At 43.6% G+C, this 15,265-nt stretch overlaps 1 protein-coding gene across 1 annotated transcript; it reads right to left on the bottom strand.

Moving 5' to 3' along the window:
• Positions 1 to 488: 488 nt before the first annotated feature.
• On the bottom strand, positions 489 to 14,936 carry cdh15 (cadherin 15, type 1, M-cadherin (myotubule)). Its single transcript, XM_076738046.1, has 14 exons — positions 14,871 to 14,936; positions 7,957 to 8,124; positions 5,737 to 5,892; positions 5,117 to 5,261; positions 4,147 to 4,328; positions 3,934 to 4,062; positions 3,607 to 3,789; positions 2,734 to 2,978; positions 2,506 to 2,642; positions 2,149 to 2,376; positions 1,813 to 2,052; positions 1,333 to 1,481; positions 1,031 to 1,222; positions 489 to 817 (listed from the first exon to the last, which is right to left on the bottom strand). The coding sequence occupies exons 1-14, from the start codon at positions 14,919 to 14,921 to the stop codon at positions 617 to 619; spliced, it is 2,406 nt and encodes an 801-aa protein (XP_076594161.1). The 5' UTR covers positions 14,922 to 14,936; the 3' UTR covers positions 489 to 616.
• Between the last annotated feature and the right edge of the window lie 329 nt (positions 14,937 to 15,265).

Raw genomic sequence — 15,265 nt, forward strand, 5'->3', positions numbered from 1 at the left:
AAAGTCTTCACCTCCAAACAAATAGATTACAGAATAATGTGCGGTGCAGTCTGTGTTTGTTGAGTAATCGTTTGTGCTGGGATTCCAAAAAGATGAACAGAGGCTGGAATGAAGGATTAGTGATCAAAAAAGAAAAACAAAAATCAATATCAAAGCAAAATCACCTTATAAAATAATCACTTATATAAAAAAAGAAATACATTTAAGGATTTTTTTTGAATACTTCAGGCTTCTTGTATGCATCATTACTGAGCCATCCAGGTCTGAGGATAAAGAAAACCAGACATGGACAATCATTTCAACACACTGTTCGCCTTGTCGCATGCACAGCTCCTTTCCTCGTGACTGATCGTGTCAACGCACGATTTTACCGTCTCGTTTACTTCTCCTGAGCTAACAACAAAACTTTACAATGAACCATTTTGTGTCGAGATGACCCTCAATAAAACCCAAGGCACGTCAGATTAAAGGCCCATGGCTTTTTCCCTTATAGCACACTTCAAATCTTTTCCTGGACTAAAGTCGAAAATCTTTGTCCAGAAAAAACCTGAGGCATGAACTGTGTCCCTGACTGGTGGTGAATCACAGGTCTTCTGTCTGTGGGGTGCTGGCCACCTTAACGTGGGTCGTACATATTGGCCAGTTTCTGAAAGCGTGGTCCCCAGTCGTTGAGGTAGTCGTAGTCTTGGTCTCCATCAGAGCTGCCTGAAGCAATTGAGCTGAGGCTGCCTGCCAAAGAGCCCTCTCCCTCATAGTCATAGATCAGGGCTGTGTCGTATGGAGGGACGTTAGGATCGTTGTCTGCAGCCTCCAGGCCCTGAGGGAAGAAGAATGAGATAGTTTGAATGCTGGAAGGTTTTTAATTCAGTAACACTGCTAACATTGGATTGATCTTCCCTATTTAAAGACGCCATCATTTAAAGGCCACTGAACTAAATTCTGGTTATGTAGATTTAACTTTTCTTGTGGTATATTGTGGTTACAAAATATTCTAATGATGACTCTCAGCATCATGGTAGAAGCCTCTCACGTCATTGATGTAGTCCTCGATGTCAGTGGGATCTGCAGGAGGCCTCCGTGGGTAAGTAGGTGAGGGGAGGTTATGCGGGGCATCCTTCCTGAGGGGCTGCTTGCCTCGAGGAACACCAGACGGTGGGTAGTAGGACCCCGGGGTCGAAGGAGCATCGTGGGGATTCCACAGCAGGTCAATGTTAAAGGCGTTCTGCAAGGTGAGAGGAAGAGGCTACAGCTCAGACACACTGAAACTAATAAACTGGAAAAACACATGAAACAAAACCACAACAACAAAAGGGAACATGTCAGATTCTGTACCTCATCCTCCTCGCCTCCCCCTTGCTCATCATAGTTGAAGACATTGTCACGGATATCATCTTCTGATTCCCCGACAAGCAGACCCGTTCCTTTCTTGATGTGGTGGCGTCTCCCACAGGAGGTTACAGCCACAGCCAGCAGGAGCAGCACTGCAGCCAAACCAAGGGAAACCATCAAGTATCAATTCATCAGTGTTTATCTGGATATAGGTCTGCTGCTAATGATGTTTGGCGTTAATCGGTAGATAGCATATTGGTAGCATACTGGCTCCTGAATTGGTTCCTAAATCACATCAGGAACAGATTGTTTGCCTATCCAACTGATGACGGCATTAGAAATGTTAAAATGTAGTCTCACCTATTCTAAGAATCCTCTCAACAAAAGAAGCAAAGTGAATTTTGATTTTCATGGAAACCACTAAAAACATCTTAAACTCAGGAGATTTGTAAGACTTGATGACGTGTTCAAGATGAGACTTACGCAGTAAGAGTGCAATACAGGCCATGATGATGATGAGAGCGATGAAGCTGATTCCCACACTGGAGCCGAGGACAGCCCCCACCTCAGACTTACAATCTCCAAAGGAGTCACAGAGACACACAGTGACGTTGACCTGAGCATAGGCACTCAGAACTGGACTGCCAGAGTCTGACACAGACACTGTGACCGCATACTCTCCTGCCTCCAGCTCCACCAGCGGGTGGAGCACAGCATGAGTATCTGAGGGGGGAAGGAAAATGGAGAAAGGTGTGAGTTTTGGAGATTCATAGGACCACCGTTCACGCGCCTTCCTCACCCCTGATGCTCTTTCCTTACCGTTGACTTGAATAACAGTCCAGTTGATTGACAGATCATCAGGTATTTCAAAGGTGAAAGGTGCAGCATGCGGAGGAAGGTCTTCATCCACTGCAGTCACGACCAGGCCGGACCTCCGCCCTGTTTCCCTGCACACAGAGCCACTCAGAGGGAAGAGCTGAGGGGGGAAGTCATTGGTCTCCTTCAGCGTGATGGCCACTGTGGCAGTGGTTGACACACCATCAGCATCTGCACAGGAGAACATACGCATACAGCAATGCCACATTAAATCACAACAGATGAGTCAATGTTTCTGTCTGTTTTCCTTAGAAGAGGTGTCAAACCTGCCATGTGAGGTTTAGATGCAGATTAACTGACCTGTAACCTTGATAACAGCATTGTAGATGTTGTTTTTAACATGTGGAGATCGCATGTTAAAGGTTCTCCGGGCAGTAATGTCTCCCGTGTCTCTGTTGATGTTCAGCCACCTCTCGGGATCTCTGCTAATCTCATACCTGCCACGCAGAAAAGAGGAGATGTTTCAGGCACATAAAATGTCTTAAAAACAAAACAAAACACTCCTCTAGTCTTGTTGCTGCATCATACCTCAGCTCCGAATTATCAGGGTCAAAGGCGATGTTGCTTTTCAGTAAAGTCCCAGGAACCACAGACTCAGGGACCACAATCTGAATGGGGTTCTCCCTGAAATGTGGAGCTTCATTCTCATTGGCAACAGTCACCACCACAGTAGCGGTGCTCACTGGGAGGTTTGGAGCTTTGCTGCTCAGAGGATTGAGATTTTCCACTGTCAGGATCAGGATGTGCTCGTCCTGTGCTTCAAAGTCCAAAGGCTGTGTGATGAAACAGAGCAGAGAAGACTGTTTGGTGGAGGGGAAGCTTTTCTGGATAATGAAGAATTAACTAGAAATCTAAATGTAAATTTCAGTTATTTCAAACTAATTTAACAAACTGGAAAAAGTGGGAGAAGCCGCGTGAGCATCTTTGTCTAACTTGTTGTTTGAAGCTCAACCACTAGAGGGTGTTGTCGAGTTGTGTCTGAAGGCCTCAAAGCATGCTTTGACTTTAAAGGGCAAGACCACCCATTTAAAAAAGTCTAATTACTCCTGAGCCCAGAATAGATCAGTCAACGCTTGTGAATACATACTGTCCACGAGGAAGAGTCGAGAAGAATTATGGGGGAAAAAAACTGTGTGGGTTGGGATCTCACCGGGATGTAAAACAAAGGTACATCAGATTTCTTATGGATAGTGTACACTTCCATCAGTCCTGGAGCACAGAAACATCTAGCTGTTTCTTAAAACCTTGTGACGCCATTTTCAGTAATGGTCATATTTTGGTCCATGTTAAGGTTCCTAGAAAGTCATCCAAACATCTAGCCACAGTGTGCGATGGATACTCATCAATCACCACTTCCCTCCTCCACACTCTTTCAGTGAGCAGCAGATCGCCAGACTGTACCTTCACCACTGTCAGAACGCCCTGGTTGGTTACAGGATCTGTGCTGATGACAAAGTTGCCATCAGGGTCATTGGAAATGAAGTATTTAGCCTCCCAGTTTCCGGTTCCACGATCGTCTCTGTCCGTCACGTTCACCCGGCCGATCTCGTAGTTCTTCCTGTTCTCCACAGCTATCATGCTGTACTACAGGCACCACACACAAAACACAGACCAAAAGATTCAAACCAGTGTGACAGAACGATATAATTAACCAAATTAGCAATTCATATCCAAGTATTTAATTAAATTACTCCTGAGTTTCAATATTCTTGGTTGTCAGAGGCTCACCGAGGCAGGGCTGAACTGTGGGGGGTGGTTGTTGATGTCAGATACATGTATGATCGCCACACCTTCACTCGTTAGTCCCATGCCTCCCATATCAGCAATCTGCAGCTTCAATCTGAAACCTTTCACCACCTGAGACAGAGTAGAGCACATTTTAGTGAAATGAACCATGATGATCTGCACTAATCTGCATTTTAACCCTAATCTGTGTTTTACCTCGCGGTCCAGGCCCACATCTCTGGTGTAGATGGCTCCTGTCTGGTTGTTGATACCAAACATTGTCTTGGTAACAGCGTTGGCAGGAATGCTCTCCTGGCCAATGATAGAGTAGCTCAGAAAAGCATTTTCTGTCATTGGGTCATCTGCATCAGTGGCTGACACTGACATCACCGACGTGCCTGTCAAAAATAATCAGACGCTTCCGTCAGCTGGAACGACCAATCAGGATGAGTCAGAGATATGTGACACATGTCCTGAGGCTGCAGGACTTCTTGTCAAACATGTCAAACTATATAAATCATTTAACAAGTATTAAAGCATACTATTCTTTGCATGGAGAGACAGTGGGCCTGTAGGTGAGGACAGTTTACTTGGTTCACATGCGAATCAGTTTATTTTAAGCCATTCATGTGGTATTAATGGTGATCTGCTGTTGTTGTGAAACCATAAACTGCTTAGTGCAGCCCTGATAAAGCCGTACCATCTAAGGTTCGACTAGTATACTTAAACCTGCAATAACTTATTTTTGGCCACATGGGGGCAGCAGACACAAGCTGTGAACACTGACATTTGCTCCAAGCTGATTTGGTGAACTTAAGCAAACAGTTGGTCATTTACACATGCAGGTCTAATATTCAGTCTCTTTTATCTCTGTTTTGGTCTCTACCAACTCCTGAAGTATCTGGCTGTTCAGCTGCTAAATGTCCACTATGTTCACCAGCTAGTTGCTAACTTTGTCTGCTGTTTGGCGCTGGGCAGGTAGTTGCTGCAGCTTTAAACTGACTAATAGCACACTGTAAAAAAACAAACAGTACAAGGAAACGTTTTTGACTTCAGTCAAAACTACTTTATAAAACTTTGAAGCTTCCCAAGGAAAGAAATTTAAGATGGCTTTTTTGGAACGTTGTGGTTCATGCTGATATGAAAATCAAAAGCTTGTAATGCGGTATGAAATGGATGGATGTACCTGGGACTGAGAACTCAGAGACACTGCCAACAAACTGGCTCTGAGTGAAGATGGGTCTGTTGTCGTTCTGATCCAGCACCACTATCTCAATGGTGGTAGGATTCTCTAGTCTCTCTCCACTGGGGGACAGCGCGAAGGCTTTCAGCTACACACAGACACACAGATACAGTAGACAAATGTTTCTTAATGAAGACTGAATTCATGAGATAAACACCACAAGCCTCCTGCATTCCACCAAGGAAACATCCAGCATGCCCCTCAAGGTGACTGTGGGTATTCAGAGTGTCTGTGCACAACACATGCTAGAAATGGCAGAAAGAAAGGTGCAGGATGTTTGGTTCGACATCACCGGTTACATCACAGTCATCTGGTCTGAAACATTTTGAAGCCTCTCCCATGATGCCCATAAAGGCCCTTGGAAACTGACCTCTGCCTGTTTGTTCTAGCGTCTGAGACACTGATATATGCTTTAAGACAAAAATATGGACCAATGCTTCGGCACACGTCGTGCAAGGTCTCACTGAGCACTATAGCTTGTGTTAGGTACTTCTGTTCATTGTGCTTTAAAACACATTTTAAGTGGGTGATTTAAAAGGTTATTCTCATAAAAGCTCTCTTACCGTGAAGGTGTTGTATTTCTCTCTGTCCAGCGGCCGCTTGCTCCTGATTACTCCTGTTTTATCATCAATCTCAAACAGATTCTTGGGCTCCTGGTCCACCCCTGGTCCCTCTAACTTGTAGATCACCTCACCTGTGAAGATTTTGTCCGATTTGATCTAGACAGAGAGAGGAGATGAAGCTGATGATCATCACTACCTCCGGGGAAGGTGGGGGGGAGGATTGTAAACCATATGTCGTAACACCAGATGTGAGCATGTTGACAGTTGGGGACCTTGAAACAAGAGTGTTTAAGCTCAGAGAGGTCTTTGACTTATGGCAGGAAATGAGATTCTGAACTAATATAGCAGGGAGTCTATATTTTATTCAGTTTGCATTCATTTTCTATGACATATGGCCTCTGCTGTATTTTCAGCACCGTGTAAAAGTGGCTCAATATTTCTCCTCGTACAGTAGATTTATACACTTACAGGACATGTGTAACAGCCTTAACACAACATTTACATTTCGCTTGTCTTTTAAACACTGGTCTGTGCTGTGTGATGAAGTTATAGTCAACAGTGCGCTGGTCTTCAACTGGATTCAGTATTGCAAAGCTCTATTCAGTCCACCAGACCCTCCTTTTACAGCAGTCTAGTTTCATCATAGTCTGTGTGTCATTATTACTTGTATTATTTACTAATTTATGTATTTTTTTAAGTAAGGCACAGCAGAGAAGTGTTGTGTATGGGGCTGTAGTAAGAGACAGTTTACATTTTGTTTGTTTGTAACCTTTCCAGTACCAAAAATACAAGTGTATGGAATGATTAGCCTGCACAGCATGTTTGCCTGTCTAATATAGGCTGCAAACGTTAGCATGTCAGGCTAACTAGTTTATCCACAGTTGTAGCCAAGTGTACAGGTACAGGTACCAGGTACAGTAGGTGGAACTACCTACAGTAGAAGGAGGTTGGCATGCTTCCTTGCTGGTACATCCACGTAGAAAAAAGCCCACCTAAAACAATCAGTATCAATTTAAATGTGCACTATACTTGGAATATTTTCAGGGCTTTACTCTGCTGTCAGACTCCGCTTTCCTTTGGCACTGTATTTTCTCAGCTGTCGTACTTCTGTATTCCTATCCAGCACAACTGTGCCGAGCTCTATATTACTGTAGAGACCTGCAGTCTCCCTCCATTCCCCCACTGTGCTCCTGCGTTTTGCTTCTCCTTTTGTCTCTTGTCTGTCTCTCCCGTTTGTCTCGTCTGAGTCTGTGTCCCTGCAGGTGTGGCCAACAGGTTGGGCCCAGCCTCCTCTGCTCCTGAGCTCAGCTGCACACAATCAAGCAATCAAGATTCACCTGCCTGCATTGTTTATAAGCATCAGGTTTTCAGCCAGTATTCCTCAAATCATCTGCTTTCCTGCTTGGTAACGACCAAGACCAAGAAAATCACTGAGTACCTTTTGTGTCCTTTGACTATCCATTAAACTGTTAACCTTCCATCAGTCTCCTGGCTTCTCTGTCTAAGCGTGGTATCTGGGGTCCTATATACTCTGAAACATAACAATTACGCTGCAGGGTCAGACTTTCACCAATTTGTGGAAGAGACAACAAATACATGAAAATAAAGACGAGTGATTTCCGACAGCAGCAACAATGAAATGCTGCTCACTGTGGAGACGAGGACACCTTTATGAACCAGAACATTAAGAAGAAGATTTTTTGCAGATGGAGACTGAACAGAAAGTTGTTTCATTTATTTGTAGGCGTTTAGCACTATAATACCTGATTACAGCAGTGCTCCTCAGCAGTGTTGCTTACTGCTGAGAAAATACGGTGCCAGAGGAAAGCGCTGTCTGACAGCGACAAGGTAAAGCCGTGAAAATATTAAAAATATCGCATACACTTAAACTGATCTTCATTATTGTAGGTGAGCCTTTTATAGATATTTGGATAAAATACATTTTGCTGCTGACCCTGTCCACAGCAGTACATTGCTCTGTGTTGGTAGTCTTGTCTGCTTCTCCAAACTCAGGGAAATGCTGACCATCATCTACTGCAGGTAATACACTGACTATAGATGTGTACCTCGTACTTTTCAGCCAACAAAAAGCAAAACCACTATTGTTTTTATGCAGGCTTTGAAAATTGTGAATCTATACTTTAAGGATCATTCGTACCAGAAATCACACACTGATTAAATGCTAATGCGAACAGGTGTGGGCTAATTTGACATTTTTACCTGGACAAGGTCTTCAGGAACCTGCTTGCTGTTCTCCAGCACTCTGATTGGAGGGATGATCCAGTCCCTCTTCACCCTCACCACTCCCGTGCCTTGCTTCCTCCATGGGTAGAGAGGCCGAGGATGCAGCTCTTCCTCACCGTGATGAAGCTCTGCAGAGCTCCACACCTGAAGGAAACATTAACAGCATGAAACTCACAGAGGAAAGTTACAGGAACATGCAGTTACACACATCTCACTCCACTCATCAGACATAGGGATAATGCAGTATGTCACTAAGTGCATTTTTCAATTCCTGTAATTCTACTTCATGGAAGACACAAATTATGTCATTATAGACATTTGCAGCTGTTTAAAATCATGTCAGGAGTCTCCCTCGGTGCTATAACGTTCCCAGTGGCCTGATGGAATGGCTGAATGCTCGCTGTAGCTCTGAGGCTCTCTGTAATGTGGAATCCATGGGATTGTTCCAGAGCAGAAGGGATGCAGGGTCACAGCTTCAGGTTTCACACACTAATACACGTCTTTGTCAGCTTCCTTTGATCTGGGTGCAAATTCATCTTGGGACGAGGAAACACAAACACTCATGCTCATTTCACGAGCCCTCATTCACCACATTGCTGTCATGACTATGTTCACACACACACACACACGTGAAGACCCACACTCACACAACAGCTGTCGACTATGGATTTAGATCCTGTGCTTTCCCACCCGCATTCCCACTCACACTCACAAATTCCCCTTTATGCTCAGCTCTGCACCTGACTGGGAGTTCGGGGTCACCTTACGGATCTGCTCGGCTGTAGGAATTCCACTGACACACTCATATATGCGCTTTCTCACACACACAGGCTGATGTACATGCATCAACAAAACACACACCCACGCATAAGCACATATACACATTTCCGTAAGCTGCTTCCGGCTTCTCTGTGGGAATTCACTGGATTCAGCATTACATCCCATATGTTTAACAGCTCAGAGGTCTATAGAACATGAAATAAATGTGTATCAGCTTGCCAAAAAGCTTTTCGTCTGTTTTGTCTCCGTGTTTTCACTCAAATATAGTAACTGAATATTTATTAAAAACCTGTTTCAGTGAGCCATAAGAAAATAAGTTAAGTAGATGAGCGGATAAATCTGTGAATATTTTGTGAATGGCCTGTGATTTCTGCCCCGGCCCTGGGCGGCTGATCTGATATACTGATCCTCGGGCACGCTGCTGGACAGTGCAGGGAGGAATGGCAACCATGGCTGGCATCTGCAGGCCGAGTCAGAGGGCAGGCTAATCTTAGACTGCTCTATATTCTCGACCCCTACCTATTTAGCTTTTCGTAGCCATCGTCATCTACACTCTCACAGAGATGTTTACACTCACATTCCATCAGTGCATGTCACCCACACAAATTCATCCTGATAGCCATCAACTTCCATACTTGAGACTTTGGCCCATATGAGAGCCCAAACTTCCACTGGCATAGCACACATTCTGCATTGCTACTTAACCTCAACATCAATAACAGCTGCATCACAGTTGCATTTCCAAGTATAGCACTTTCTAAGTTTGCCTGATTTGCAGACACTTGGGCTAACATGAGCAGCTTTGTCTAACTTTGAGAATGCACACACAGGGAGGTGCAGACCAGTGTGAGCCTCACTGCAAGTCCATCAAATTTAAAATACACATTGCAAAACTCTTCTCCAGTGCGCCATGACTAATTTACCAAAGGTAAATACAATAGGTCCAATAGGAAGTTCAGTTAAAGGATGAACATGTTAATTAAGGTTAATTGCAGATATTAGTTGAGGATGGATTAATGGATAAATATGAAGAGAAGGAAGAGACCTGAGTTTACTACGTAAACATGAATTTGAGGAGGGCAGAGTTAGGAAGTTGCTGCTTTGTGTTTAACCACAGTCCACCGCCATGTTAGTGGCTCTGTTAGGCTGTATGAGACACATCTTACTTTAGAGTGTCAACGTGCTAAAATTTGCTAATTGGCACTAAACATGAGTTACGGATGAGGATGATGAGAATATTATTAGTTTTGCAGGTCTTTGGTCTTAAACCAAATGATGGTGTTGAAAAGTTTAAGAGGTCACCAAAGTTATCCCATCCTGATGGTGTCATGAATGTGTGCACAATACTTAGTTGAGACAGTTCAATCAAAGCTACCAATCAGGTTAGGACCAAGTCAGTTAGGATAAATCATCTGGGGACCATGAATGTCTGCACAAAACTTTGCACCAATCCATCCTGTAGATGATGAGATATTTCACAGGGTTAATGAAATTTTGCTGTTTTCAGGGAACGCCACAGGAAAACATGGTGGACTACCAAAGTCATGGGACAAATCATCTGGGTACCACGGACACATGCACCAGATTTCACCCATCCAATAGTCGAGACATGTCACTAAAGACAAAACCTACTGGCTATGTCAACACACTGATGGCATGACAGGAAAAATCAGGGGATCATTGAAGTCGGAAGGATTTATCCTCTTGGGATTACTGGCGGATGTAGAAGATTTCATCTCAATCCATTCAACAGATGTTTCAGTCGATACAACAAACAGACTGACTCACCAGCTAACTAACAAACCAACATTACCGTCCCAAGACCCACACCCCTAACATGGCTAAAAATGGAGATTCAATTAAAAAAATCCATTTACTAAAGAATATTGTGAAAAGTTGGTACTGATTTTGAATGTTTTGTATTTATGATCATTTATATCTCGTGTAAATTCCTGTATCCAGTAGAAGTGGGTACTTTACTTTGTAAAAACTATTTCAATATGTTGATGGTACTGTTGTTTTGTGTATTTGCTATTAATGGTGGTTGTATACATCACACAACTGATAAATGGAGAATAAGGAAACTGGAAAACTAACTCAGATCCAAAAGGTTTGATGGACTAATAAGACAACGTTAACAGAGACAATTATTCTGAATACAACAACAACAAAGTGCTCCCATTTTTCAACAGTCAGACAAACTAACAACTACAAAGATAACTAACGTTTGTTATTTTGCACACTTCCTGGTCTTGTGCCGTGCCTCCGACACTGTGTTTTGGATAGTGGCTCCACTGAGCATCAGCCACTGTTATAATGTTTTTACCAGACCAAGATGCGGTAACACCAAAGTGTCATGTTACCAATTAGACCAATGAGTGCCTCCCCTGACAGGCTGAGCGATGACACCACACACAGATGAACTGTTTTCAAGGCTTTTCCCAGAAACTTTTACAGCTTGGCCTTTCACCTTGGGCCCTCACAGAAGTATGGACAGCTTGTTTCAGGATGACATGCCCTCACAGCCAGAACTGTTAAGCACTCTGCTGCTGAGGACTCTTTACCGAGCTCGAGAAACTTTGATTCCACCTCAATAATTTAATACTAACTTGATATAATAACAACAACAACAACAACAAAGAGAGGACAGATACAGAGGTATGATTGTCAGTAGGAAGCCACTTCAAAACGTGATTAGATGAAATGTGTAGGGATCATATACATCAGCTATATTCAAACATATGGTGTAAAACTGTAGCAAACACATACACTAATATTCACCATAACTGTAAAATTACTCAGAAAATGCATTAAAAGTCACACATTCATTCATAAAACTGTTTGAGCTGTCCACCCTCTAAGCACTGCCATTGGTTCAAATGAATGACTTGTTGGATATGCATTCATGAATCATTAATGCAAATGAATACAGCGATGCAAATGCCTGTCACACGTTGCAAACTGTTAACATTACTTTCTATTTTTGTTTCAAGTTTAAAGTAATGATATGTGGTGTGGGGAACGTCTACACCCGCAACAAATGTGGAGAAATGGAAAAGAAAGAAATGTAACTGTGAAGAATTGTAGGCCTTCCAGTTCGTCATGCTTACAGTGACATTTTCAGTGAGTGATACATTTTACGAAAATGCCATTTGCCATCAAAGTAGCCTCCTGACAGAGTCCACTGGGACTGTGTATCTCTACTAAATCTCCTATCCAGATATGCTTGAGAGGAGCAGTCGTTGAGATAAATCAGAAAAAAGCCGCCCGGCCGATAAGTGATGCCTGCAGCATGCCTGACAGTCCCTTCGGCCACAGGGCTAGAGGTCGCACAGGTGTCCCTGTGGTCACTTCTGCTACTGGTCCTCAGGCATGGACATTCAAACAGTCAGTCACCAGCAGCACTGGTCCCACACCCCTACTCTTTGCTAAGTCATGACTGCCTGGCTTGGGCATGGACACCCTATTTATGGTGCCCCTTGAAACAGATGTCTGAGCTTTAGGAATGCTGAGCAAGGTTATAATATTAAACTAAGGTATAAAGTAGGGCTCAGTAGGGGCATAAACATGAAAGTACTGTGAAAAATATGAACCAATGTCATCTGACAAATTAAGTGGTGGATTAAATGAAAGGTAATCAATCATTTCTCTAATAAAGTCATACAATGAACTGATGAGCTGTCTTCTACTCTTTCAGTATAGAAGCCTTGTACATTTTTGGGCAAAGAAACGTCATCAGTCATATTCTGTTAACTGGGATATACCAGAACAAAAAAAACCAATCTGTTTAAAACATGAACCTCTACATAGAACCTCAACACCTCTTCATGAGTTAATTAACTTGTATATTGGGGGAAAAAAGGAGGACAGGAAACTGACTTCAGTAAACTAGTTTTATGACCTGGACGTTGTCTCTCAACCCTTTGCTCACTCTGAAACTCTAGTCGGTGTAAAACAGCCTGCAGGTATCCACACCCAGCAGGACCTGAGACTCAGACTCTAAATCCTCTGACTGATTGTTTCCGATGAGTGAGACCTCAGCGCCAGCTGGCCGCTGCTATAGACTCTTGATTTGTACCCGATTTCATGGTCCAGGAGCGGCCCACTCCTCTTTCCGCCAGGGGGATTACAGAGCGGGACAAATGGCATCACGTATGCATCTGGGAACAGCTGTTGCTGCTGCCCACTCCTCACCACAACATAGACCAGCAGGCCTGAACACTGCCTGGTTCAAAACAACAGCAGCTTACTGAAAATGAAAAGAACTGAAAGCTGATCACTGATCAAAGCCTTTGGATTGGATTGACAGCTGCTGATGGTTCAATTAATCTCATTCTGATTGTCTAGTTTGTTGGAATTTGTGACATGTTTCTTTATGTTTTACTTGTGAAGTATTAGAATTGAAACCAACATGGCCAATCACAACCTCAAGGAAGCATTGTACAAAGAAAATGTGACTTTTGTGCAGAGATCTGGCAGGTAAAAGAGTTAAAAAGCAGAATATATCTGGCCTATGGTTTGTTTCCAGAAATAAGACAACGATTTACTTCTTTGTGTATTTCTCATGCTGTTCAGTCAGCCCCTGTAGTCTTGGCTAAGTGGCTTTGAGAAGTTTACAGCTTGTTTCTAGGTGGAGGAAACAGCAGTTTCAATGGACTCCAATGGCTTCGCTGAATGAAGAGTACAGTATTTAAGTGATTCATTGGTAAAGTAAGGATTGGTTGGAACAGTTTGAGATGTTCTGATGCTTGTTTTGCTGTGATGTTGGGTCGCCATTGAAGACCACTAATGCTGCCGCTCTGTTTGAGGTAGTCAGCTATAAACTTTTCACCACTGGCTTGATGTTTCATACTCAAAAAACAGATTTTTGGTAGAGCAGATGTTTCTGTATGAGCAAAAATACACAGGTTTTTCAAGGCATTCAAGGATTATTTACTTATGTTTAAGTACAATTATTACTGAGGATGGACCAAAATATCTTTTGTGTCATGTCATGGGCTTAGGCCTCACTGTGACACACTGGTTTTCCCCGTGGTCGTGTCAGTGATCAATCACTCCCATGTTCAAACGAGACAACACATATTTTAAGTGGTTTTCTCCAGAATCAATTTGACATGGAATATGAAAATGTACCAAGAGAGCAGCACACAGGCACCGAAACTTTGCACAAACTTTTGTCAACTGACAAGGTCAGAGACACTTGAGAAAATCTGAATATTCATTTGCACCGCTACATAACATCTGCAGCATTTACAATGAATTATAGAGCTCATCATAGCCAAGACTTCCCTCAAGAATCACCGGAGGCCAGCTCACCCACCCTCCCAACCTGGGCTCCATTACTACTCCAAACAGAGAGGAAGACTGATGGTGGTTGGAAGTGCTGTTGGTAATAAGTCAGTTTACTTTGTCATCCATTTTAAATCTCACAATGGCGTCTGCCGACAGGGGCTACTAATGATGCCCTGAGCCCTCGGTACACATCTGGAGCCTCGTCCTCCTCAAAACACTTCATCATCCTCTTTCCAACTGGGATGAAATGTTTAGATCAACCACAAGCAGAGCTAGTTCAGTGCCTCTATCGATGAAAATCAGTTGATGTTTGGCCGAGGACATCACTCAGGTAAAAACATAAACTGTATATCTGACGAGCAGAGCAGCTAAAGGTCATTCTCTCACTAAGATCCCACTCTGAGGGGGCAGGAATTGGAAGTGAGATTCGGGGGTAGGCTGGATCTAGATGCATGTAGCTGGGGAAGGGGGGGGGGGGTGTACCTCACAGTGCAACTCAAGCGCAAGTGGAGTATCTGTACAGCAGCCTATTATTGATATTTTTATAGAAATCTGAAAGTGGAGAGGGAGACGCCTCCTACAGCTCAGGCACCTGTGCTCTAAACTCTTTTATACAATTAAATTAACAACTCAAGATTTTATTGTCCACAAAACTGCCTTTAGTTACCGTCATCAACTTGATGAGGACAACGTTAACGTTTTTTCATTTTGAGTCTCCTTTCATCCACAGACAGCTCACACTGGATATAACAGACAACCAACACAAAAATACTTCAGTGCTGCAATAAATCAGCATATTTTGGGGTGATTTTTCTTACCTGACAAAGCAGAGTACCCAGCACACACACCATCAGCACCCGTGCCGCCATCCTCAGTACCTGCACTCAGACGCTCAGTACGAACACGACCTCTGATGGCTGAAAGATCTGAGGCTCCTGAGCGGCTCGAGGGGGCGAAAAGGCCAAACTCTCCACCCCTGAAACCTGTCCCTCTCTATCCTTCTCTCTGTCCTCTTGCACTTACAGTCTCTCTCTGTCTGTCTCCCTCCTTTCCTCTCCCAGCATTTGTCTCTCACAGCTCCTCCCTGTCCATGGCTGGGGTATGTCTCACAGTCGTGGGGTAAGGGGTTAGAATTTCAGCGGCGGCCCTCCCATGTACCCCAGCAGCACATGTGCTGTCACTCAGAGGCTGATGAGAGAGAGGGAGGGAGAGA

Source organism: Chaetodon auriga, chromosome 1, assembly GCF_051107435.1.
Source record: "Chaetodon auriga isolate fChaAug3 chromosome 1, fChaAug3.hap1, whole genome shotgun sequence".
NCBI classification, from domain to species: Eukaryota; Metazoa; Chordata; class Actinopteri; order Chaetodontiformes; family Chaetodontidae; genus Chaetodon; species Chaetodon auriga.